Here is a 24359-nt window from a genome sequence, read left to right as displayed (position 1 = left end):
TTTGCATGAACAGCATTTAATGGTGGACGTGACTGATACTTTACAGGCAAAACCACAGACATACAGTTGTTATGATCATAACTTGGGTGGTAATAATGATGAACAGCATTATTGTTGTAATTATTATGACCATTAAACACCACATCTTAGAAAAGAATAATTCTTGGCCACTCGTCTCTTCTTCTTGCATTACAAATGTTTGTGCAAATGTCGCTCCCTTGTGGTAGAAATCTATAATACCACTACTATAGATGGGAGCGCAGGGAAACCCTAAAACATCTAAAAAAATGAAAGCAAGCCGGGTCATTAAATCTGGCGTTATATAATAGCATCTATTTTTTAGCATTAATAGCGTAAGTACTGTATATTAGATCAGACCGAAGAGACGATTTTAAGAGTAACGATTTTGAGTAATTATTAGAATATAGTAAACCCTAACATAATTGCATTGAAATTGCACATTTTCAAAATTGCCGCAAATAACTACTTTTATTTCTTGTTTAATTCACATCGAGCAAGTTTTCCACCCGGAAGTAGTCGTTCAAGATCTGTGACGTCACGTCGTCATCTTGTGGACGCCGCCACTTCATAGCCACTCTTACCGACGGATGAAAGTACAATCTTTAACATATATTTTAATGTAAGGCCGTAGTGTTTAAGCCTGCCTAATGTGGTTTAATTGTCCGGTTGGTTATGTAGCTAACGATTGCACCACAGCGAGCGAGCTGCTAGCGAAGTCCGCGTGAACATTAGCATTGTTAGCAACGAGGCTGAATGTAAGCACAAAGGCTGCGCCCCCAGCCTCGCATCGGAAAAATGTACCCTTCCTGGGGGAATTATGGTGCACCTCCGTCGCAAAACTACGGAGGATCTGGCCCACGGAACATCTCCGGAGGAGGCCTCGCCGGTCCCCAAGCGGGGTTCGGCGGTTTACAGGCCTCGCCGAGCGGCTCTCTCTTCTCGAGCCTGCAGGAGCAGCACCTACAGCAGATGCAGCAGCTCCAGATGCTCCACCAGAAACAGCTCCAGACGGTGCTGCATCATGGCAGCGCTGCTCCACCATACGGTGGCGGACACCAGAGTGGGTATTCGGGGCCGTCGTGGCAGTCAACAGAACCGGTTCATTTGGACAGCGGTATGGGGATGCACCCTCACTTAAAAGGAGGGGACACGTTATCGACACAACAGGAATTGTCGAAGCCGCCCCCGCCACAGACTCACGCCGCTGAAGCTCAGCCAACTCCCCCTCCGTCAGACCCCCAGTCATCGAAACTTATGGACCCTAACGATGGGAAAACACAGGATGTATTCAATAAAGAGGACGACAAAACTTTGCCTTTGCCGGTAAAACCCTCTCCTCTGGTTATTGCTGATTACTAATGTTGCATACACAATTGTGACCTCAACTGCATCCCCTAGTTTATTTTCTCAGTGTGTCAAATTTTGAACCCCACCCCAATTATCATATTTTGATGTGACAAAAGTGTAAAATTTAAGTTGTTCCCACATTATTATTATTTTTACTAATAGTATGTTGAATATCAAGTAGTCAACACACAGAAAACTCTTTCTATTCTGCTCCTATGAGTCTTTGCTTATGTCATTTTTTGTCAGTTGGTTTATCTCAGCAAGCGTCTCAATTAATAATGAATTAAAATCCTTATGATTCTTTCAACCTAGAACCAGCAGCAACTTTGGTACCAGCAACATCTGCAGAACCTACAAAAGCTGAGGCAAGAGAAACAGAACCAAAAGGATGGTAACTTTGCTATGCCACAGCCGACGCCGCACAATGGGCAAACTCTGCAGCCTCCACTTCCATCCGAAACACCCACATCTGCGCCACCTCCGCCCCTTCCAACAGAGGAGCCCCCAGCACCGCCTCCACCACCAGAGGTGAGCTTTCTTAAAAATGATGTGTTTAGGAAAGGTTTTCAAGCAATGTCAAGCCCCTCTTATATTGGCCACTCGTGTCTGATACCGACACTTAGCTCTGATTTTGCTTTGTTTCTGTGTTTAAGCCGGATTCAAAACAAGACAATGAGGAGACTGCCCGTCTCCAGCAATTACAGGCTGCAGCGGCTCAATGGCAGCATGTTCAGCAGCAAAGAGTAGGCTTACATTACCAAGCTCTTATGCAACAGCATGAGAAACTCCAACAGATACTGGAGAAGTATCAGCAGCTCATTCAGCAACCTCCAAACTTACAGGTATATAAAACACCCATCCACACCCTCCTAATGTAAATACATATTTGAATCTTCTACCGTCAGACGAAATATATATATTTTTTGCAGACGATGTCAGCTGAAATGCAGCTGAGACATTACGAAGTACAAAAGCAGCAGTTCACGCCTCTATACCAAGACTGGGAGGTTTCTTTCAGGATGTGGTTCGAGCAGTTCCAAACTTATCCCCACAAAGACCAACTGCATGACTATGAGCACCAGTGGAAACAGTGGCAGGATCAGATGAATGCCACTAATGCCCACCTTCTTGAGAGGATCACCACTCTGACAACAATGGTGCCGTACGCTGCAAACCAGTATAATAATGTAGTTATGGGGCAATATGGAGCGTACCCAGGACAGGACGGTCAAATTCAGCCGCAACAAGTAAATCCAGGTATGCAGTTCAATGCCGTTACTGCCAGTCCTGCACTCCAGCAAGGTCAACAGCATACTCCAGCTGCAGCACCCCTACACACAGGAGGTCCTCCTGCTGGGATCGGACTCTCAGGTCATCAAAATGTTCCGTCACCAAACTACAACAACATTGGGGGTCCACAGTCAGTACCATTTTTTTTCTTTTGTGCAAAAGACTGATTGTCCTTGTTAGCAAATGATAAATTCAGAAAACATGATTACAACATGTACACATACAGTCATGGAAGAAATGATTAGACCACCCTAGATTCTTCACTCGATTTGTTCACCGATATAGATATACAGATATAGACACATATGATAACAGGAATAGCTCAAAAGAGTGTAATTAAAGATTTCTAGCAACTTCCATGGTTTTCTTGGTTTTGCCGAAATCACTTATTTTCTTACATTAAAAACTATAACTTTATATTTCCCCAAAAATTACTCTTAGAAGCTATTTTTGTTCTCATCGTTCTATTTGTTCTACAACTGTACCTTTAGTTGATTATATCAGGCATTAAAATGAACAAGAAACTGAAGACTGGGTGGTCTAATAATTTTTTCCATGACTGCATATTAGTTCATGCATTTTACTCTTGCTAATCGTATTTACATTTTGCTGTCTTAATTTCCCAGTGCAAACAACCCAGGATTCCACCAACCACGTATGCCATTTGAGGGACCTCCAAGGTTTGATCAACAAACACAACGTTTTGACCTCCCCCATCCTTTGCCTCAACCTCAACAACGCTGTGACGCTCCACCTCGATTTGATCAGCCCCCGACGCGCTTTGATGGTACCCCGCGTTTTGATCAACCACACCAGCGCTTCGATGGTCCCACTCGCTTAAACCAACCAGGGCCACGCCTTGATGCACCTCCCAGATTTGACCAACCCACTCAGCATTTTGATGGTCCCCCAAGATTTGACCAGAAACCAAGAGCTATTACACCACGATTTGGAAGGTCATCCAGATTTGATCAGCCCCCACAACAGACAGGTTCAACAGTGCCCTCACAAAAACAACAGCAAGAAACCCTGCCTCAAGTGGAACAAAGTCTCAACCCACCACCCAGTGTGGATTCTTCATTAAAACCTGTCAAGCTGCCACAGTCAAATCAACAAAACAGAAAATCTGATAAAGACATGATGGATGACATGGTTGAAGGTGATGGATTTTTTATCCCAAGTGAACCTATACCACAAACCAAAAGCCGTACAAAGATTTCTGACATTACCCGCAAGCCTAATCCGTTAGACAGTAAGCCAGCCCAATCTGGATCTAGTACCCTGGAATCGAAACAAACGAATGCACCAAATGTTCCCAAACCAGAAGGACCGTTGAGAAATAATAACCCTCCAGGAGTACCAGAGGAAAAAACTGAGACACAGCCATCCAAAACTGAACCTGTTCGGCCTCCCCCTGGTACAGGACGTGGTCAGCCACAAGTACCCATGCAAGGGAGAGGACGAGGTCAGCCACAACTACCCATGCAAGGTACAGGACGTGGTCAACCCACAGTACCTATGCAAGGTAGGGGATGTGGCCAGTCCTCGGCCTCTGTGCAAGGCGCAGGACGAGGTCAGTCCCCGGCCCCTGTGCAAGGCGCAGGACGAGGTCAGTCCCCGGCCCCTGTGCAAGGCGCAGGACGAGGTCAGTCCCCGGCCCCTGTGCAAGGCGCAGGACGAGTTCAGTCCCCGGCCCCTGTGCAAGGCGCAGGACGAGGTCAGTCCCCGGCCCCTGTGCAAGGCGCAGGACGAGGTCAGTCCCCGGCCCCTGTGCAAGGCGCAGGACGAGGTCAGTCCCCGGCCCCTGTGCAAGGCGCAGGACGAGGTCAGTCACCGACCACTGTGCAAGGCGCAGGACGAGGTCAGTCCCCGACCACTGTGCAAGGTAGAGGACGAGGTCAGCCCCCGGTTCCTGTGCAAGGTAGAGGACGGGGTAACAGACAGAGGGTGCATGGAGACATGAGGGGACAAAACTTGCCACCCGAGGGGCAGATTGACGAAATGTCGCATGATTTTATGCCACCCGGGGAAGAAGAATTCATGCAGGAGCCAGAGGAAGCCTACCAATGGCAGGAGCCTTCAGTTGAGGAGTTTGGTGGTGAGACATCCGAGGCTCCTGATGAAGAAATGTGGATACCTGAAGATCATCACTTCCAAACAGAAGAGGAATATTATGAGGAACCATTGCAAGGACCTCCTTTGGGGAGAGGGGGGTTCCCGATGATGAGAGGACGCCCCCCTATGGCTCGAGGTGGTCCCCCTTTGGGTAGAGGAGGACCGTTTATGGGCCGAGGGGGGCCACCTATGGGCCGAGGGGGACCACCAATGGGCCGAGGGGGACCGGCAATGGGCCGAGGGGGACCGCCTATGGGCCGAGGAGGGCCGTCCATGGGCCGAGGAGGGCCGCCCATGGGTCGAGGAGGGCCGCCCATGGGTCGAGGAGGGCCGCCCATGGGTCGAGGAGGGCCGCCCATGGGTCGAGGAGGGCCGCCCATGGGTCGGGGCGGTCCACCCATGGGACGAGGAGGGCCGTCCATGGGTCGAGGAGGGCCGCCCATGGGTCGGGGCGGTCCACCCATGGGAGGAGGGGACCCAATGGATGATCAATGGGAAGATACCGAGACAGAAGAGTACTGTGATGAAGAGGCTTATTGGGGAGAGGCTAGGCCTCCAATGAGAGGAATGAGACCACCATTTCCGCCTGGCCATCATCGTCCACCACGCGGTCGCCCTGGTTTCATGCATCAGGGACGAGGGCCCCCGCCTCATCTAGCACACGGGCCAATGGATGAGGAGTCATTCGGACATGAGACTGGTGATATGGAACTGGATCCATCAGAGCATTACATGTATGGTGGGCATGATGCTCATAACTTGCCAATGCACCCAGGTAGAGGAAGAGGCAGACGGCCTCCCCCATCCCACGAGGCAATGGGAATGGGTCCTGATGGGGAGCCATTTTATCATGAAGAAATGGAGAATGAACAGGATTGGCCGCCACCCCATGGGAGACGTCCTTCAATGCCCCATGAGATCATTGAAAGGGGCGGAATGGTAAGAAGGCCAATGGGACGTGGAATAGCAAGAGGTATGATGCGGCCAGGTTCATCCCGTGAACATGAAGAGGGATACAGTGAGGTTTATGTTCATGGAGAAGATCGCTGGCGGCCACCGCATTCTGATGACCCCCGGCACGAGGCCAGATTCTATGACACTGAATGGGATAGAGCGCGTCCTCCACCAGAACGGGACTTTTCGCCACACTTGCCGCCCCCAGATCGCTGGCTAGACGACAGAGAAAGAGGTCACCCATACCCATATGATGACGAGTACAACCAAAGAAGAGGAGAAATCAGAATCCGCGAGTATCCGGACGAGCCCCCATCCCGACCGGAAGACCCATCGCAGCGTCCTTCAGAATGGGATCGGCTTTCAAGACACCCACTGTCAGAAAGGTTGTATCCCACTTATGGGGATCATGGGGATAAACCCGCGTTGGACAGGCCTCCACTCCCTGGACCTGCTGAAAACTCAATTGACCTCGCAGCACAAGGAGCAGGCGGAGGCAATGTACTTGCTCTTTCCCAGCGCCAACATGAAATCATCTTGAAAGCAGCCCAAGAACTTAAACGCATCAGGTAATTTCCATTCTGCTCCAATATCACTTAGATTGTTGCAATCAATATGATATTGAGTCCTGTGTTTTTGGCCTTCCAGGGAGATACAGGAGGGCAAGCCTGCTGAAACAGAATCTCAGCCTGCATCATCTGATGTATTACCCGAGCTCCCTGCTGGGCTCCTTGGTTTGGAGATCCCACCAGAAGTCAGAAATGCTCTGAAGGTAATCATTAAGACATTGTGATTAGCATTTGTTATTTATAATTTGTAACACTAACACTTACTTATTTATTACTTATGTATTTACACTTACACAGGGCATGACTACGGCTGCTCAGGCAGCTCCATCTTGGGATACTAATCCTGCTGCACTTGCGCCTGCAGTAATTCCAAAGACTGTGGATTATGGGCATGGACATGGTATGTGAAAAGTAAACCGGAGATATACTATAATCTGTTAAAGTTATGTGGTTGGTGACAGTAACCATTTAATGTTTTAGACTCGGGTGCCACTGTTGAGAGGATTGCTTACGGCGAGAGAGTTGTGTTGAGGCCTGACCCAGACAGGGGCTATGAAAAAGGTGAGTTCCGTATTGCAGTAATCCCTCGTTTATCGTGGGTAATTGGTTTCAGGCTGACGGTGTATTTCGGCAATGTAGGATTCCTTTGTAGTTACCTTACAAAACCTATTTATGATATTTTAGCATTATTAGAGCCCTCTAGACATGAAATAACACCCCTATAGTCATCTTTTATACTTGTATTACTCAATATAGTACAGATAATTTGTTAGACATTAATAAGATATACTGTAACTTAGGCTCACACGTTAGTACTGACAGCGTACTTCCTGGGGTGGCTATGGCCTTATCAATGGAACATTGCTGACACATAGTACCCAGTGGAAAATACTGTTTGTGGTTCATGAGGGACTCACGATGGACTCCAATCACATTATTAATGTTCAGAGAACACATATGCAGTGAACATTCACATAGGAGTTGCTGCTGCCGGTATCTGCTCAGTCCACACTGCTAATCCAAAATGCTGCTGCTAACAATTAGCTAAACACAACTGTTAACATCCTTGATTTTGGAATGACAGTTTTTAAAAGTGTTGTATTGTTGTGTATCTGCTCTTAGAACCTCTTCGAGATCCTTACAGCAGGGATCCTTACTATGACAGACGGTCAGACCCTTACATGGACCGCCGTGAGTACTCCCGAGAAAGAGAGCCGTACAGAGAAAAACCTCCACCTGAATACGAAAGGGAGAGATTTGGGAGGGAACGTTATCCGCCCAGAGAGCGAGATGAAAGGTAGCGCCTTCTCGGATCCTATTTTCCAAGCTTTTAGACGGGTTCTGCATGTATGTAATATTATTTCTGTTTGTTTTAAATTAAGCACACTAACGATGGTTGAGGAAAGGTACTTTATCTATACCTTGCCAAAAGTTTGTGTCCGTTGAACTCAATGATACGAGGAATGCCGTTTGTCTGCTTCTTCTATGTAGAGCTCCACTGGCACCCCCTCATCATTCAGGATACAGGGATAGAGACCGCGGCCTTAGAGAGAGGGATCGAAGTGGCAGCCGTGATCGAGAGGACCTTTTTGGGCGGTCCGGCTATGATAGACCTCTCTATGAGCGCACAGCCCTCGACTGTGGTGGGTCTGAACGCTATGGCCATGGCTCTTCACCATTTGGTACGTTTGTCGACAAATATTCAAAAAGCATTCCAAAAACTGCTAAAACTCTCTCCTACAGTAGACAGAAGAAGTTACCCAGAAGACCGAGGACCCCCCGCTGCACCACTTCCACCCCCACCACAGCCACCGCCTCAGGTTGAGAAGAAGCCTGAAATCAAGAACGTGGATGATATCCTCAAACCACCAGGAAGACTGTCCAGACCTGAGAGGGTATTTAGTTTTGCTTTGTGCCATGCTGAATCACCGTCTTTTAGTTCTTATTTGAAGTCTGTGCGATGACAGATTGTCGTCATCATGAGAGGGCTTCCTGGCAGCGGAAAAAGCCATGTCGCAAAGCTCATAAGGGTGAGTAGCATCACATTCAACACATATAGGTTAATACTGCACATGGATGCAAAGAATCCATCTCAACATTGTTTCTCAATGTTAAGGACAAGGAGGTAGACTGCGGCGGCGCCCCACCAAGAGTTCTGGTTTTAGACGACTACTTCATGAGCGAGGTTGAGAAAGTCGAGAAAGATCCAGACACAGGGAGGAGGGTGAAAAGAAAGGTGAGTGTCACTTAGTCATTGTATTATAGATTAACATCATAGTAAATGACAGTAATCCCTCATTTATTGCGTTTTTTGAAAAATTATTTGTGTTTTGTGTTTGAATACGGCCTGTAAGCATTGTTTCTTACCCCCCCCCCCCCCCCACACACACACACACACACTCACACTTGGGGTGGGTGGGGTGGGCTCCCGCCCCAGTATTTGAAAAGCATTGTCCTAAATTAATAAATTTTAAGCTAAGTATTCCAAATTGACCACTAGGTGTCAGTAATTGGTCAGACAAAACCACCATTTATGGTAGGTTTAAATCAGGGGTGCTCACACTTTTTCAGCATGCGAGCTACTTTTAAAATGACCGAGTCAAAATGATCTACCCACTACAAAAATGCAAAACATCTATTTATTTTCAAATGTATTGAGGATTATCTGTACGTACAATGTATGTTGATGTACCTTACATAACCAAATGAGCCAATATTGCAAAACACACATAATTAACTATTAAATTTTTTTGTAATTACCTGAGTTTACTTTGGTGACTTGCACTGAATTGAACCAGCCAGGGATGCATAGTCCGGACAGTAGCTGCTGATAGCCAGCCTCAAGCACACTTCCAAATGTTTATCAGTCATGGATAATATCCGTATAATATTCCATATCCGTATGGAAGTGATATGTTTTTTGCCTTTTTACTTGGTCTAGTTTTTGCCTTTTTACTTGGTCCAGCTCCTTCACTCATTTTAGTGACCATAAACTTTAGAGAGGGCTTAAAATCTCGCAATTCGCCGACTAGCTTAGCACTTTGCATCGTTGTTTACGCATGGGCGGTGACCTAAAGGTCAAAATTCAGTTGTCATCTGACTGGTTGTCCTGTATGTCAATCAAGTAACGGGGATGGATGATAGGCTGACATCGTAAGTTCTGCTGCACTTAGAGACGTTGTTTGATTTGATTGGTCGCCCGAAGGGCAACATTCAGTTGTCATCTGAATGGCTGCCCTGTATATCAATCAAGTGACGGCATTGATGCTGGGATATTTTTTTAATGTCACGCCGCGATCGACCAGTACCACCTCCGCGATCGACCGGTAGCTCGCGATCGACTTAATGAGCACCCCTGGTTTAAATAATGTTGCAACAGGCACATAATAATAACTCAGGCTACTGCTGGGGCAAGCTGAAAGTAAACTCTAAGCCTCCGATATCCACAAATTTGTCGGCACGCAATAAACACGTGGTTTACAAGTTTAAAGCCGCCATTGCAGTATGTTGTTCAGAAGAAGAAGAAAAAAAGATTTTTACACACTGTCCCGCAGCAAAGCACAAATGCAAAGTCTTGTCTTCCAGGTCCTCGAGTACGAGTATGAACCAGAAATGGAGGATACATACCGGAGCAGCATGCTTAAAACCTTCAAGAAAACTCTGGATGACGGCTTTTTCCCATTTATCATATTAGACACCATTAATGACCGGGTTAAACATTTTGATCAGTTCTGGAGCGCTGCCAAAACAAAAGGTTTTGAGGTGAGGCATTTATTCATGATGCAGAAACAATCCCCCGGTCTTTTGTGTGAATTGATATGTATTGTCTTGTGTCAAGGTCTATATTGCTGAAATAACTGCTGACAACCACACATGTGCAAAGAGAAATGCTCACGGACGCTCCCATAAGGACATAACCAAGGTCTGTAAAGTTCGTTTTTTTTTTTTAAGGATGAAAATTTGGAGTCTGTTTCTTGATGGTGTGTCTTGTATGCAGATGTCCAACAACTGGGAGTCCACGCCTCGTCACATGGTCCGCTTGGATGTCCGATCCTTGCTACAGGATGCTGCTATAGAGGAGGTGAATTTCTCCTTTTTGACTTATCAGTAAGCCGATGATGGAAATGTGGGGTCTTATTGTGATTAAAACACTTGTGTCACTAGGTGGAAATGGAAGACTTTAATCCTGAGGATGAGCCCAAAGAAGCCAAGAGAGAAGAGGAAGAAGAGGGTGACCTGGTAGGAAATTATGCATTTTTACATTCTTGTCTTCAATAGAATCATTAGCCACTCTTTGGACAGAGTTAATAACATTCTTTTACATTTTAATTGGCCAAGTCATTCATTCAGTTATTAAGCATAGCTACAACGTGCAATAGATAGAGCTATACTATAGCAAAAAACTTTCAAAAATATGCTGTTAGTTTCTGTTAGTCATTTGGTTTTTGTTGCGGTCATCCAAAGTATTATCAACCAGTGAATTCTCGCACATTCCCTGTGATGTAAACGTAGCCTGACTGAAATTTTTCTGTGGATTTTGCTGCTTGTAAGACATACGACAAACTACATTTTAAGATAATTGAGGTGCTTTGTTTACACATGTATCTACATTCTGAACCATGCAAGGGTGCTTGTCATTTTGATCAAAGCACTTTGGCCATAAAATGGATGTCTGATCTTTGTAGCTGAAAACAAAATAGTATTATACCCTTGCAGCCCTTTTTCAGTTCAGCAGCAGTAGGCTGCAAATGCCCAGGTTCCTGGATTCATAATTTTTGGGGGGACTGGGGTGGGATTGATCTGGAACCATGTACAAATGGAAATACAACACTTAACTTATTTGTGGATGGCACTTTTTCCACAATTAACGTGCTGATAGAACATCTAATGAAGGTAAATTATAAATAATCTGCAGGTAACAGTGATTGTTTGTACTCAACCATGTCTTTCATTTTTAGTGTTTAGGTTTACTAATGATGATGCACAAGACTTTGCTTTGACTTAGTTTTGTTCAAAACTTGTAACGCTGCTTTTTCATGACACATTGAATTTGCAGACATTAAGTTAACATTTCTGCCTGTGTTCCAACAACAGAACGTGTCCTTGAATTTTGAACAAATGACACGATCAAACGTGCTCTGCAAACACTCCCTCATACTATGTATATGTATATATAACATGTTAATGTGTAACCCTTATTTATTCCTGGAAGAAACATGAAAATTTTCCTTTTAATACTTATTTTTTTATATTTTGGTAACATTTCAACGATTACGTACTGAGGGATTTATCTATATGCTCTTACATGCAAAGCACTACAAACCATGTGGTGTATTGCATCTTAAGATGCTTCATGTGTGGAATTCTACATTATCTTTGCAACAGCGCCAAGCAAAAATGTACTTTTTTTTTGTTCGAGTTTGTGCAATAGTTGCATATAATTATCCACAAAATGTGTTTTGTCCAAAATAGTAGAGCATTTTTTTAGCAATGACTATTTCTCATGGAAATGTGTTCGAGTTAACAAATTTCACATAAAATATCCATACGGTAATTTCATTTTGGGCATTTTGCATAGCAATGGTGTGCCATAATGCCACTAGAAACATCAGAACCATAAATGAATTGTCACAGTTTCTGTTGACTTTTGTCAAAGACAAATGTACTTAGCATATGTATTAACTGTACACTTGTTCCACTTGTGTATTTGCATGAGCCTTGTGGCATTTAGTCCCTATATTGTCTTTAAATCTGGAACCAAAACCAACAGAAGTTGCATTTCCAACAGTGAAACTTTGTCAATCATGACTGTTTTACTTTTTTAAATGCACACGGTTAACGGTACCGCCATTGTTTCACTATCTATGTTGTATGTTTCAGTTATATGTGAAATACTACTGTATGTAATATTAAAAAAAAACAAACATTAATGATATCGATTCCATATACTTTGGAAAGCAAACCCAAATGATAAGCAAAACACTGGAGATAAACCTTACATGTACTTTATAGACATTTTGTACAGCATTTCTGATGAAGAAAAAAAGGTTGAAATGCTTTTAATTTTATGAACCAGTGTCTTCTTTTTTGCAGCCAATCCCTTTTACTCTTCTGTTATCCTCATATCCCTCCCATTTCCCCTCCATTAACGTCTCCAGTGTCTCTTTACATAATATAGGGCTACATTCCGAAAAGCAAATGGGAGATGGACACATCGGAAGCAAAACTCGGTAGGTTGGTTCTTTTATTCTTTTATCATTTCATTGAGTAGACTAGTAGTATTCACTCCGGACATTAGAGGATCCATTGGTGATGATGAATATCTCCTATATGTACTGTATGTGCTTATTAATGTGTGCTATGTTGTTTAAGTTGCCTTTGGGTTTAACAAAAAAAAGATCATTTTATCCCCAGCTGCAAAAAAAAACAAAACACTTTAAAGATGATAAAATGATGGGTGTTTGATTGAGGGAAATAAGTATTTGATCCCCCACCAAGCAGCAAGCATTCTGACCCCCACGGACCAGTTATGTGCCCATGGAGCACACAAACTATTCCTGTCCAATTTGGAAAGTACTCAGCTCATCTTAAGTGGATAAACGCACCTGTCACTTCCAATCAAACCCCTCCACAAGAATGGGCAAGACCAAAGAGTTGTCAGAGGACCTCATGAACAAGACTGGAATGCTCTTTTAAGACCATCCACAAGAAGCTTGGTGGTAAAGCGACTAAATGGGAAAGTCCAGAAGTACACGGAAGGAGCTGGTTAGTGATGACAAAGGAGTTGGGAGCATAGTAACACGCTCGGCTGCAATGGATTCAAGCACCCCCCTGCTCCAGAAGATACTTGTACAGGCCTGTTTGAAGTTTTCCAATGAACTCCTGAATGACTCAGACAAGGTTTGGGAGATTGGGATGTGGTGAAATGAGAGCAAGAGGTTGGCGATGGAGGAAATCCTCAGTATGTGTCCAGGAACACACTGCTCTCTGACCAAAGTCTCTCTTGGCAAACCAGAACCCTCTGTGCTTGCAAACAAGGGGGTTTCCACCAAGTCCTCGGGATTGTTTCACATTGGGAACAAATACTTATGTCCCTCAATCAATTACGAATACATTTATAACCTTGAATTTAGTGTGTTTTTCCATTTTTACGTTCCGTCTTAGTGTTAGTGTTAAAAACATGAACTGATGATCACTTTGTCGGAGGTTTACTTGCAAAATTAATTTGGTGATTGAAGGAAAACTGCACTTTTTGGGAGTTTTGCCCATCATCCACAATCCTTATGTGAGATCTGAAAGCATGTGTTTCTTTCTTCTGTGCACAGTAAAGATACTATAAAAGCAGCTAAAAAAGTGAGCTAAATAATGCACGTAGTGGGACTCACCTATTCAGTCCACAAAGCTCATTATTAAAACACCAACAAGGTTTTAGGTCTTATTATCCGTACTGTGACCATGTAGTAACAAGTATTTTGAAATCATGATAGCATGTACTGCTTACTTCCTTCCTGTGTACGTTGATGTCACATAGCAACATAAAAAGGAATGCTAGTAGCTAGCCTGTGTGGCGAGGTGTCAATACACCAGTAAAGTACAATGTTGCTGTAGCTTGGTGAATATGCAGGTCACATTATGTAAATGCAACGTGGGGTTTTTTTTCCAGAAAGCTTTTTGGCGGAATGGTTGCATTTACGCTCATTCTTAGCTGCCTCTATTTGTATCTCTACAATGCACAGTAAAGAGAGAAAGATGTGTTCATGACTCTCGTAAGCATAAGCATTGTGGAAGATGGGCAACCCCCCCCCCCCCCCCCCCCTAAAAAAGTGCACTTTTCCTTTTAAATACCACACTGTATGCTGAGACATTACCAGCACACTTACTATTTAAAAGAATGGGAAGGTTTCATTGGTACAACTCAGCACAGCCAGTCCTCCTCCAGTAGTAAAAGTCATAACATCTTGAGAAGAGTCTGATTAGCACTGATCACATTTATACAGACAAGCTGGACGGTCTGGGGAGCGGCGGGAAGAGGAAACGTGAAGGCGAGCACATGGCAGGCATGGAGGACTATCTTCAGCTGCCAGATGACTACGCCACCCGCATGTCTCAGCCAGGAAAGAAAAGGGTAAGTTGACATAGCTGCTGATTTGATTACACAGAAATCGATATTGTACAACTGCTTAAATCTATCCAAAAGTCCACTTCAAATAAGTAACTTTTTTACTGCTTTATCTGATGTTCATTCTGGAGAAAAACAACTTAAACGTGTACCACTAGTTCTGGATTATTTAACACACCTGAATATAAACTGCGGACACCAAATTTTCAGACATTTTGTGCATACATAGGCCGCAGGTGTCCATGTTGTAACATGGGATGTGTACTCAGACACAATATAAACCTTGCAATCCTACGGCATGATCTTCCCACTGGCCTCACTCGTTGGCTTCAGTGATGTAATTCTCCACTTGATCAAACTTAAGATTTGTCAGATCAAAACATGATCGCTATGTAATGGGATCCACACACGGGAGGTTCCATTGAAAATGAATGGACGAGTGGCTACGTCGCCTCCTGCCTTCTTTAATTCTAAGCATCTTTGTCTTTTACTCGAAGTTCTTGTAGCGTCTCATGGTGCGGAATATAGACTTGCATATTGTTTAAGTTGTTGAATATTTAACATTGTGACAGAATGCATTTTCACATATGCACCCACTAAAACACGACACCATATCCTTAGGTGCGATGGGCCGACCTGGAAGAACAAAAGGACGCCGATCGAAAGCGTGCCATCGGCTTTGTGGTGGGCCAAACGGACTGGGAGAAAATTACAGATGACAGTGGCCTACTCGCACAGAAAGCGCTCAACCGTACAAAATATTTCTAAGACGATCATCATCTTAAACCCTTGTTTTTGTGGTTTTTTTGAAGGTATGTATGTCTCTATTTTAACGCAAGGACAGGATTAGAATAGTCTAATGAACTATTACTTTGTTCATTTGCAAGCTAGAATTTATTACTTTTTTTTTAAGTAGTGTCAATAGTTTCCCATAGTGGGTGTTATTAAGTAATGTTATATTTTCCATATTCAAGTTAATAAGAATTGATTGTATTTTATCAATGTATCGATATATTGGTATTGACATTGTTTCTTGTTCTTCTGCAGGTGTCCAGAATGTGAAAAACAAGACTCGGTCAGTCAAGTCTTTATTTTCCTTAATGAGGATAGCAACTTATTTTAAGTCTCCCTCTGGTTATGTGTTCATTTTTTTAATGTTTTATACATTCACCTGTACTGTTGTTTCTTGAAGCATATAGAGTGTAAGAAAACAATAAATTTTCACACCCTTCCAGTAAACGCGGGGAGTTCTTTTGCTTGACTACACTGTGATGTTCACTGTATCACAAATATTACATGAATGTGAATTTTCATTTAAAACAGGGGCATCACACTTGTTTTCATGCTCTTAGAGAGCCACTTACATCTGTTACATGATATTATTACACAAGTGCCCATTTTATTGTATTTGTACTAACAAATTGATGGAGAACTTGCTTGGAAATGATGTGAGAATGTCAAGGTATATCTTGTTGCATCATCAGATATTTAAAGTGTAGAAGAACTCTGTTCTTCTCTCAAAATGAAGAAAAATATTTGGTGATGTGCAGTATTGAACCTCAATATTTCCAGGCTTTCACGGGCCGCATTAGAAGGCCCTGGCCCCAGAGCCTTGAGTTGGGTGTGACTGAGGTTTAGTGTGTGTTTCACAGTCCACATCTGTACCATTTTCTTGTTAACGCTAAATGGTATTGTCCTGTTATGATTTTTGTGATGATGGCATGCCAAGATCACCGTGATGGTCATGGGGTGGTAAAAAAAATAGGTAGCAAATGCTGTTTGTAACCCGGGCAAATAAAATATCTATTTTTGGCAAGCCAGCCAGGAGCAAAAATATGTAAAAGGTGTATTATATATGCTTGGTGACATATATATACAGTGATTTCATATAATATTTAACACATGTGTCCAGGTTAGCTTGTGTTGAGACCACTGTTGGTTTCCGGCTTTTTGCCTTATTTCACTGGACGTTGTTACAGGCAGATGATCGGTGATGGTGAAAACCACCTCCTCTGTTTAGAGCTGTTGGATTTTTTTTCATTCACCTTTCAAATCCTTATGTAGAATTTGGACATTGTTGTGCGCAAAGGAATCCTGTAGAGCTAATGTAAAAGGCACATTAAAAAAATGCTATACACCTTCCTTTTTAAAATGCACATCACTGTCTAAATAGCTGGCAACACAAGTGAATAGCTGGATGATTGTGTCTTGGCCAGTTTTCGAGTTGCTAAACCGTTCGAGTCCACTTATACTGTACGTTTAAGAAACGCTGTCCTACTGCACATTCATTCTCATTACGCTTGAAGATTGAAGATGTATTTGGGGATCATTTTCATCAGTGAAGGTTTTCTTATGAAGAGGACACATTTTCGTCATGAAAATCTGAAGAACTTGCTGGAATTTTGACCATTTTTGTCATCATCAATCTTTTATTGGAATGTCACACTGAGTCCAAGGTTCATCTGTCAAGGCAAAAGACTCCCAAGACTGAAAACCGCAGAGCAAACATTTGCTGTGGGAGATTATGGTGAGTATGACGGAGAACAGTACAGAACTTTTATTTGAACTTGTAATGTGTAGAATTGTATTTAACTAGGGGTGTCACAAGGCACCCATCTCACCAGACGAGACCTTACACAAGTTGGGGTCCACGAATGCAAGATGTGATTTAACATTAATTTTAATGGCTTTGGAAAAAATGACTGAACAAATTTGTGTAATAACCGAGTCACAAAACAATGTTTTTTTTGTCGCAAATTAATGCTAAGCAATATTTTTGTCAACATTTTTTAAGAACAAATAAACCGTTGTGATAATATATAATAAATATACCATCATAATGCAATATCTCGTTTAATGTCATCTTTCACTCTGAAGTTGTGAATTTGTGGTTTGTGACATGTATTTTTTCACAGCCAATTTCTGCTGCCTGTGAAACATTGGCAGCATTTCTTGAAAGGCTGACTTTCAAACTGTATTAAAGAGCCGCATTTAGTTTGCAATATGTGTAAAGTTGTGGTGTGGGCTTGGTCTCTGTGACATGTATTTTCTCACAGCCAATTCGTACTGCCTGTCAAACGTTTGCAGCATTTCTTGAAATATTGGATTTTAAACAGTATTAATGCGCAGCATTTCTTTAGCCATGTGTTGCGCTGTTCTGTTGGTATATACTTTTGCCAATCAAACATCTCAGTGTTTGTGACTGTCAGGATGAAGGCTATGCATCTTCATATGTAGTGGCCCCCCTGGGGGGGTGTCACCGTGTTTGCTGCTGTTCCATGCAGCGTTAAGGCACTGAACCAATCAATGCACAACAGTGAACCTTCCTCCTGCCTGAGAGACGACGAAATAGAGACTCATGCACATGGCGATATATGGAGGCCGGCAAAATTTGTTTGTTTTCATCACTTCTCATGTGGGTCATTTATTTATTGTGAGTCAAGTTTTTTCCAAGATGACCTGTCAATTGCATTCACACGCAAGCAGGTTTAAAGAAGTACAACAAAGTTTTTTTTCCAACAACGGTGACCTTCCAGTACAGCTTTAATATTACTTGACGGACACATTTTGGGAACCCTACCATGCTTATAAAGACAACACCCCCTTCTGCTAGGGAAGGTCTTGTTTGTATTGATCATTAGATTTGGACTGCTATGCTAATTTCTATGAAGTCAGCACCACAACACAAATGTAACCATTGATGCTGGTCAAGCACGTACCTAGAACAGTAACCAATCAAGACTGGGCGAAATGTCAATTGCTATTAAATAATCAACAATAATTGACTTGTGTGGTTTTTGTAAGTCAGTGTTTCACAAATTATTGCACAACGAAGAAACTGCTTTCTGTCAACATTCATTTGCTAATATTTTGAGGAATAACAAATGCTGTATGTTGGGACCCAGCAGCTGAATTTTGTGTATGGCAATGTTTTTGAAACACTTTTTTTTCCATATTACCTTATTATATGTTGTAGATACTGTGTGCATGGAAATGACTTTTACTTCAGCAGGATGGGGTGACATCAAAGCAGTCATGTTGTCACCCAATGTCCCTTCACTCACGTGCATTATATTTGTCACTGTATGTAAGTCCACATTGTGAGTGACCGCTGTGGCAAATGATGTACAGTTGTAGTATGCCAGATCGCATTTCATCTGTAACCCTTGAACTCAGCAGGAACGTCCGTGTCCAGTTTACAGATCACCTTGTAGATTGTTTTTTTCCAGGATGGATCTCGATCCTTGCCCGTATAAATGGCGATGTAGAATTGTCGTAGTGTAATCTCTGCCACTTCGAGGAACCGATCCGGGACCTGTTTGTGCAGACTCTGATTAGTAGACTGTAAAATCTTGCAAAAAGAACGAAGAACAAATATATAAATGCAACACTTTTGATTTTGCTCCAATTTTTCTGCGCTAAAATTGTTCAAAAATCTTAATAGGAATTCATAATTCAAATGTCAAGATGCTGATTAGACTACGTGATTATTGTGTTACCCAGGTTGGCCACAATGAAAGGCCACAGCAAAATTTGAACTTAAGAGTTGTATTGGGGGGGTCTGAAAATCACTTTCTGGTGACTACCATTTGCCTCAAATCCCGATCCAGAACATCCCAAAGTCCTGATGCGGCAAGCATCTGCACACAGTTCCTGCATGGGCCAACACACTTATCATTGGTCATGTTTGCCATGCAAGGATCAGCATATGCGGTAGTTGACGCAAAGCGGTGGTGGCACTAGATACGGTACAGACTGTCTTTTGGACCTCTCCCCCTCTCTTCCACATTTGGAGTGGCCTTTTATTGTAGCCAAATGGTAGTCACAGCAGTTTTGTCTGTTTTTCAAACCTCTGACATGACGCACCTGTGAGGTGGAACAAACTTTATCAAATGTTTTAACATCCTTGATTTCAGCTCATGAAAAATGGGAGCAAAAGCAAGTGTTTATATGTAGTCTGTATGTGTGTGTGTACACTTATAGTACATACTTACAGTATGCATATATATAAACATACAGTTCACATTGTTGTACTTTGAAGTGGCCGCGGTAAATCAAGGTAAGTGCTATATTGACCTGAATATCAGACATACAGTATATTTTCAGAGAGAGCAAGAGTTCAAACATTCATAACACAATATTCATAAAACAATTCTCCCCCAAGCACCTAGAGCTTTTCTTCCCGTCACTCACACAACAGATCTGCTGGGGGGGAAAAAAAACATAGACATATTCAAAGAGAGAGAGTTAAAACGACAATTTTTTCCCCAAGCAACTGAGCTTTTCTTCTGGTCACTCACACAGCAGTGACAGAAATGTAATGCAACAGAGGAGTTATGATGCTAATTTTAAGGTGATTATGAAACTGAAAAAATAAGATCCATTTTTTATTGCAATCTCCCAGTAAATTTTGTGTTGAAGAACAGTTGTCTTATATATATTAGTGTCAATATGGTGATACCATGAGATGAGCAGGCAACATATTTTTTTGGGCATGTACACATCCAGGCTTTAATATGATGACATCATTGACTCCACGTTCTGTATGACATCATATCCAACAGCCTCTGAGGCCTTCATCCGTCTTGTTAGTGTCATCTTTCCTGTCAGTCAAGTCTCTCAACTTGAAGCATTCAGATGGAGACTGAAGTAAACACATTGCACTAAAGAGCTTCTTAAATCAACAAACTAAAATCTTTCCGCCTATTTATTTTTATTCTCATTAATTCGTGACCATTTTTTTTTGGCAATATTTTCAGTTTATTGTAGAATTACAGCAGTGTTTGTTCCATTGCTGCTTTTAAAAATGTTTTCCAACTATTTCAACTTTCTTGTTGATGTTTCTCTAGTAATTATGACTTTATGTCCATAATATTTTGGTATTAATTTGGTGACATTATAGCAACATGGATTTTAATATGTCAACTTTATGCTACTAAAGTTAATTCAACATTTTTTTTTTTGCTTTTAATCATATAACAGTACTGCCTTTGGGTGTGTTCAGTAGATAAAAACTCTTGTGCATGTCAAAATGATTTAAATACTTTTTTTTTTGTATTTTTAAAATGTGTAGCGGTCTTGAGCTGCTTCACCCCATGATTCTTTCCTGCGGCTCACACTTTTGATCTCGGTATTTAGTACAGATTTGGAATCGCTAACTAAAAAAAACTCTTTAAACGACTACGGTTTGGGTTGTATGTGTCAGAATTTGCATAAATGTTGAGCTTTGCCATGTTTTTGCACAACATAGTACCAGGTAATGTCATTTGCCGTTGGAAATTTGACATTGAACGAATTTACTTCATGAATATTATTGTGTTTTCATGTGGGTATTCCGCAAATAAGATCTATCATGATAGGAACAATTTGATTTAAACAGATGCATACATATTAAGTAAATAAAGCCATATTATTATTAGTATATGTAACTAAACTACATGACTCAGGTCCCTGTTGTACTCCAGCAGTTTTTCATAATATTGTGATGACAGAAACCTCACCTTGAAGTCAGTCCCTTTGTTGTAGTGCATATTGAGGGCCCTGAAAAGTTCTGACTCTCTCCCGACAGACAACGCCCTCGCGTCGGCCGCCCCTTCCATGACAGCGTGGCGGGCAAACTTCTCCATCTGGATGTAGTAGAACTCCCTGAAGTTACTGAACCACTTGATGAGCTGGGATGTGATGCAGCGTGTCATCTGGAGGTAAGTCATGGTCAAACATCTCATCACCTTTTGTCCTGCACAGGTGTCAATAAAATGTTAAAGCATTGTGGCGTCTGCTTGTGTTGCTCACCTGCACGTCACGGAAACACATCTTCAGCACCACAGAGCTTGGATAGCGCGTGTAGAAGAACATCAGCTTTGCTTTCTTCAGATGGTTGGTCGTCAGTCCCTCCTGAATGTTCTACAGGTAAGGACAAGACACTATATACCTTCTGAGGTCCTTAAGTATTATTAAAGGATACGCTCAATATGTAAAGATTTTTCTTTAGGGAGCTGCTGGACTCGATCTTGACGTGCGGAAGGCAAAGATCGTCCAAAAGCATGGCATCTACGGCGGTCATGTGACCGGGTGGGCTCTTCAAAGACCTGGAGTTGACCTTTGGTCTGACTTTCAAGGAGTTCCACGGCGATGTCACCCGATGAGATTCTGACCCGGAGCAACACCCTAGAGTGTTACGGTGCACGGCGTTCAGGACTACAGCGTTGGGATCGTTATTGAGATGGTGGACTTTTGCTGTTTGGGACCTTTGTACCACCAAAGAGAGCGCCTCAGTTTGAACATCTTGTACCGGCAACTCTTCATCAACACCTCGTGATGATTCCTTGGAAGGATTTACCAAGGAATCTACACTATCGCCGTCTTTTAGTGGCATGCTTCTGAAAACCGAGTCAACGCTCCGACTGACCGCTCGGGATAGTTCATACTTGAGAACATCTGCCATGAGCTTGGAACTGAAGTTCTCCGTCTTAGCTGGCTCCCATCCCTGGTGTCTGCTACTCGGGCCGTCACCGGCGCCTTGCATTCCTTCCTTCATCTCCGCATCCACCAGGCGATCACAAGGCGTCATACCTCGGATGATGTTCTCCACTCGTGCACGCTTAGCTTGATGCTTGCTCCTTTCAGGTTTGGTTGCAGGAGTGAACGGGTGCTCACCCAACGCCAAATCGCTGCTGCTGTAATAAAGGTTTTCCAGCATCTTCCTGTTCTCACCAAACCTCTCTGGTACTTCTGAGTCGGACTCGGAAGGTTGCTTGTGATCCATCCCGGAACACAAGTTTTTATGCCACGTGCCGAGATGCATGCTGGATACATTAAGGCAGTAAAGGAAAAGGATCAATTCCATAATTCATCTTCATAAATAAAATACATTCCTACCTGATATCCACTGCTTCCTGGAGGGATGCTCTTGGAGGATGGCGGGTAGCAGCTCTGCAGGAAGACTTCCTTTGGCCCCTCCTTTAAAGATAACGGGGTGTGTCCAAACAAGGTGGCCCACCCCCCCCCCCCCTTTTTTTTTACCCCATATGACAAATACTTGAACTCTATGTAATATATGTGTCTTCATATTTTAAACCTTGACCTTTTTAATACATGTACCACCCCTTCTTTCAGGTACAGTGGTTTCTGCCAAAACCCGACAGTATACTTGAAGTGGACACACCCGGCATCGTGTTGTACAGAGCCGCCGGGTACGCCTACCAGCGGTTGTTGACTCTATCTGCGGTAAACCAGGTAGGTCATTTAAGGATAATATTAACAGACCACCATGTTCCTGGTATACTAATGACTAGCTTGGATTCCATGAAAGCTAATTTGAATTAATGAAACTTATACTGTATAGTGCAGGGGTGTCCCCAAGTGTGGCCCCGGTCCATTTGCTGCCTCAAGGTGATTATTTATTGGCCCTCCAATCATTAGGTTATGTTATGTTGCTACACTGGGAAATAAATTTGGCATATTGGCTCATTGGTGTTGATGGGATCACATTGCTCCTTAATGTTCCCACTTGGAAAAGAAAAATAAATAAAAATAAAATAATGTTCCCACATGGGTGCTGTGGCATTTTAGCCTTTAAATATATTTCCCTCCTAACTTCTATGACGTTACCTTGCATTGATCTTCACGGAGTATCACTCTTTTACTGTGTGTACTGTATACGCTCGCGGCCCAATGCGACTATATATGACCGATGAGGTCTGTGAGGCGTTTAGGTGCTGAACCAGTGCACAGAGCGAACCCTCTTCCTGCATGTTTGGAGGCAAGAGACAAGGAATTCAGACATGCATGGAATTATATGGAGGCCGGCAAAATTTGAGCAAGATATTTTAATGTCAACAAAGGATTGAATGACCAAAATGTTTACCCTTGTAAAAAACTGCTCTATATACAATTTGGCAGTACATGTTTAAACACAACTTGACAGTGCCAACTAAGTATTTAAATCATTTTGACATGCACAAGAGTTTTTATCTACTAAACACACCCAAACGCAGTACTGTTATATGATTAAAAGCAAAAAAAAAATGTCGAATTAAATACTGCTGCTGTCCATTGTCCAAGAATACTTTTTTTTTTAATCACACCATATTTTGGCAGAAGGGAAACATTTTATCTCATGCCAAAATCTCCCCAGCGGATGAAATTGTGAGTCTTCAAAGCTTATTATCCCGCCCCGCTGCCTGGCTCTTGAGAAGCGCCAAATAATGAGATCTTTTTTTGTTGTTTTGGACAAGTCTTGAGGGTTGCTTGGTCCTTTCTCTCACTGTACAAACACAGCCTCGAGTGTGTGCAGCTGTGTGTCAACACCCCTCCAGTGTTTGTGTTTACTTTAATAATTACAACAATGAGACCCCCCCCTAAAATACGTCTTTGTTTCTGTGCCAGCACCTCCACGAATGTCTGAGCAACGCGGTTTGGAAGCAAAAACACTGAATTCATTAAGTTGACACAAAAAAGCTGAATGTGAGATTAGCATGAGAATACTGGAGCTCCTAATGGGCCTGAATAGGACCCACAATGGTACAAGGGTTCCTTTTTAATTTCATTATTTACTTGTATTACCACTCAAGATTCCATTAGCGCTTCCAAGATCATAATAATGGGCGGCGTGTGTCAGTGGGAGCATAGAAATCTGAAGGGTTCTCGGCAGGTTTTTTGTTTCAAAATTTGGCCAAATCTGTGAATTTTCAATGGAGCGCCCCCCATAAGACGTCTTTGTGTTGCTTCACATGAAAGAAGGCCCTTTACAAACTGGCTGCTTGGCTGTTTGTTTCCATTAATCCACATCAGAGGGATCATTTACCTAAATTATTCTTTTTTCTCTCCCCTAATCTTTTAAATAAGACAATTATATCAGTATTATTTCACCTGAGGGCGGTCTAGTACAGGGATGACCCAGACCGTCCATCCATCCAAACAGACTCTAACGCAGGGGTGGGCAA

The 24359-nt window shown here is 42.7% G+C and overlaps 1 protein-coding gene across 9 annotated transcripts in view; it reads left to right on the top strand.

Moving 5' to 3' along the window:
* The window catches only part of ylpm1 (YLP motif containing 1), a 29269-nt gene extending 9132 nt beyond the window's left edge, over positions 1-20137 (top strand). The window contains exons 1-22 of one of the 9 annotated variants that reach the window (XM_058056177.1): positions 277-1344; positions 1681-1896; positions 2022-2210; positions 2298-2788; positions 3285-6296; positions 6376-6499; positions 6594-6696; positions 6777-6857; positions 7419-7593; positions 7679-7702; positions 7788-7939; positions 8043-8191; positions 8264-8326; positions 8413-8532; positions 9882-10058; positions 10135-10218; positions 10294-10377; positions 10461-10535; positions 12475-12526; positions 14294-14421; positions 15037-15227; positions 15463-20137. In XM_058056177.1, coding sequence (XP_057912160.1) covers positions 817-1344; positions 1681-1896; positions 2022-2210; positions 2298-2788; positions 3285-6296; positions 6376-6499; positions 6594-6696; positions 6777-6857; positions 7419-7593; positions 7679-7702; positions 7788-7939; positions 8043-8191; positions 8264-8326; positions 8413-8532; positions 9882-10058; positions 10135-10218; positions 10294-10377; positions 10461-10535; positions 12475-12526; positions 14294-14421; positions 15037-15183 — 6174 coding nt within the window. In that variant the 5' untranslated portion in view covers positions 277-816 and the 3' untranslated portion in view covers positions 15184-15227; positions 15463-20137. Of the gene's footprint in view, positions 1-262; positions 1345-1680; positions 1897-2021; positions 2211-2297; positions 2789-3284; positions 6297-6375; positions 6500-6593; positions 6697-6776; positions 6858-7418; positions 7594-7678; positions 7703-7787; positions 7979-8039; positions 8192-8263; positions 8327-8412; positions 8533-9881; positions 10059-10134; positions 10219-10293; positions 10378-10460; positions 10536-12474; positions 12527-14293; positions 14422-15036; positions 15228-15462 lie in introns of those variants that run through there. The other 8 variants (XM_058056176.1, XM_058056174.1, XM_058056173.1 and 5 more) reach the window with 8 other exon arrangements.
* Positions 20138-24359: the final 4222 nt, after the last annotated feature.

Source organism: Doryrhamphus excisus, chromosome 19, assembly GCF_030265055.1.
Source record: "Doryrhamphus excisus isolate RoL2022-K1 chromosome 19, RoL_Dexc_1.0, whole genome shotgun sequence".
NCBI classification, from domain to species: domain Eukaryota; kingdom Metazoa; phylum Chordata; class Actinopteri; order Syngnathiformes; family Syngnathidae; genus Doryrhamphus; species Doryrhamphus excisus.
Note: the sequence above shows the minus strand (reverse complement) of the source record. Positions and strands in the feature narration are given on the sequence as shown.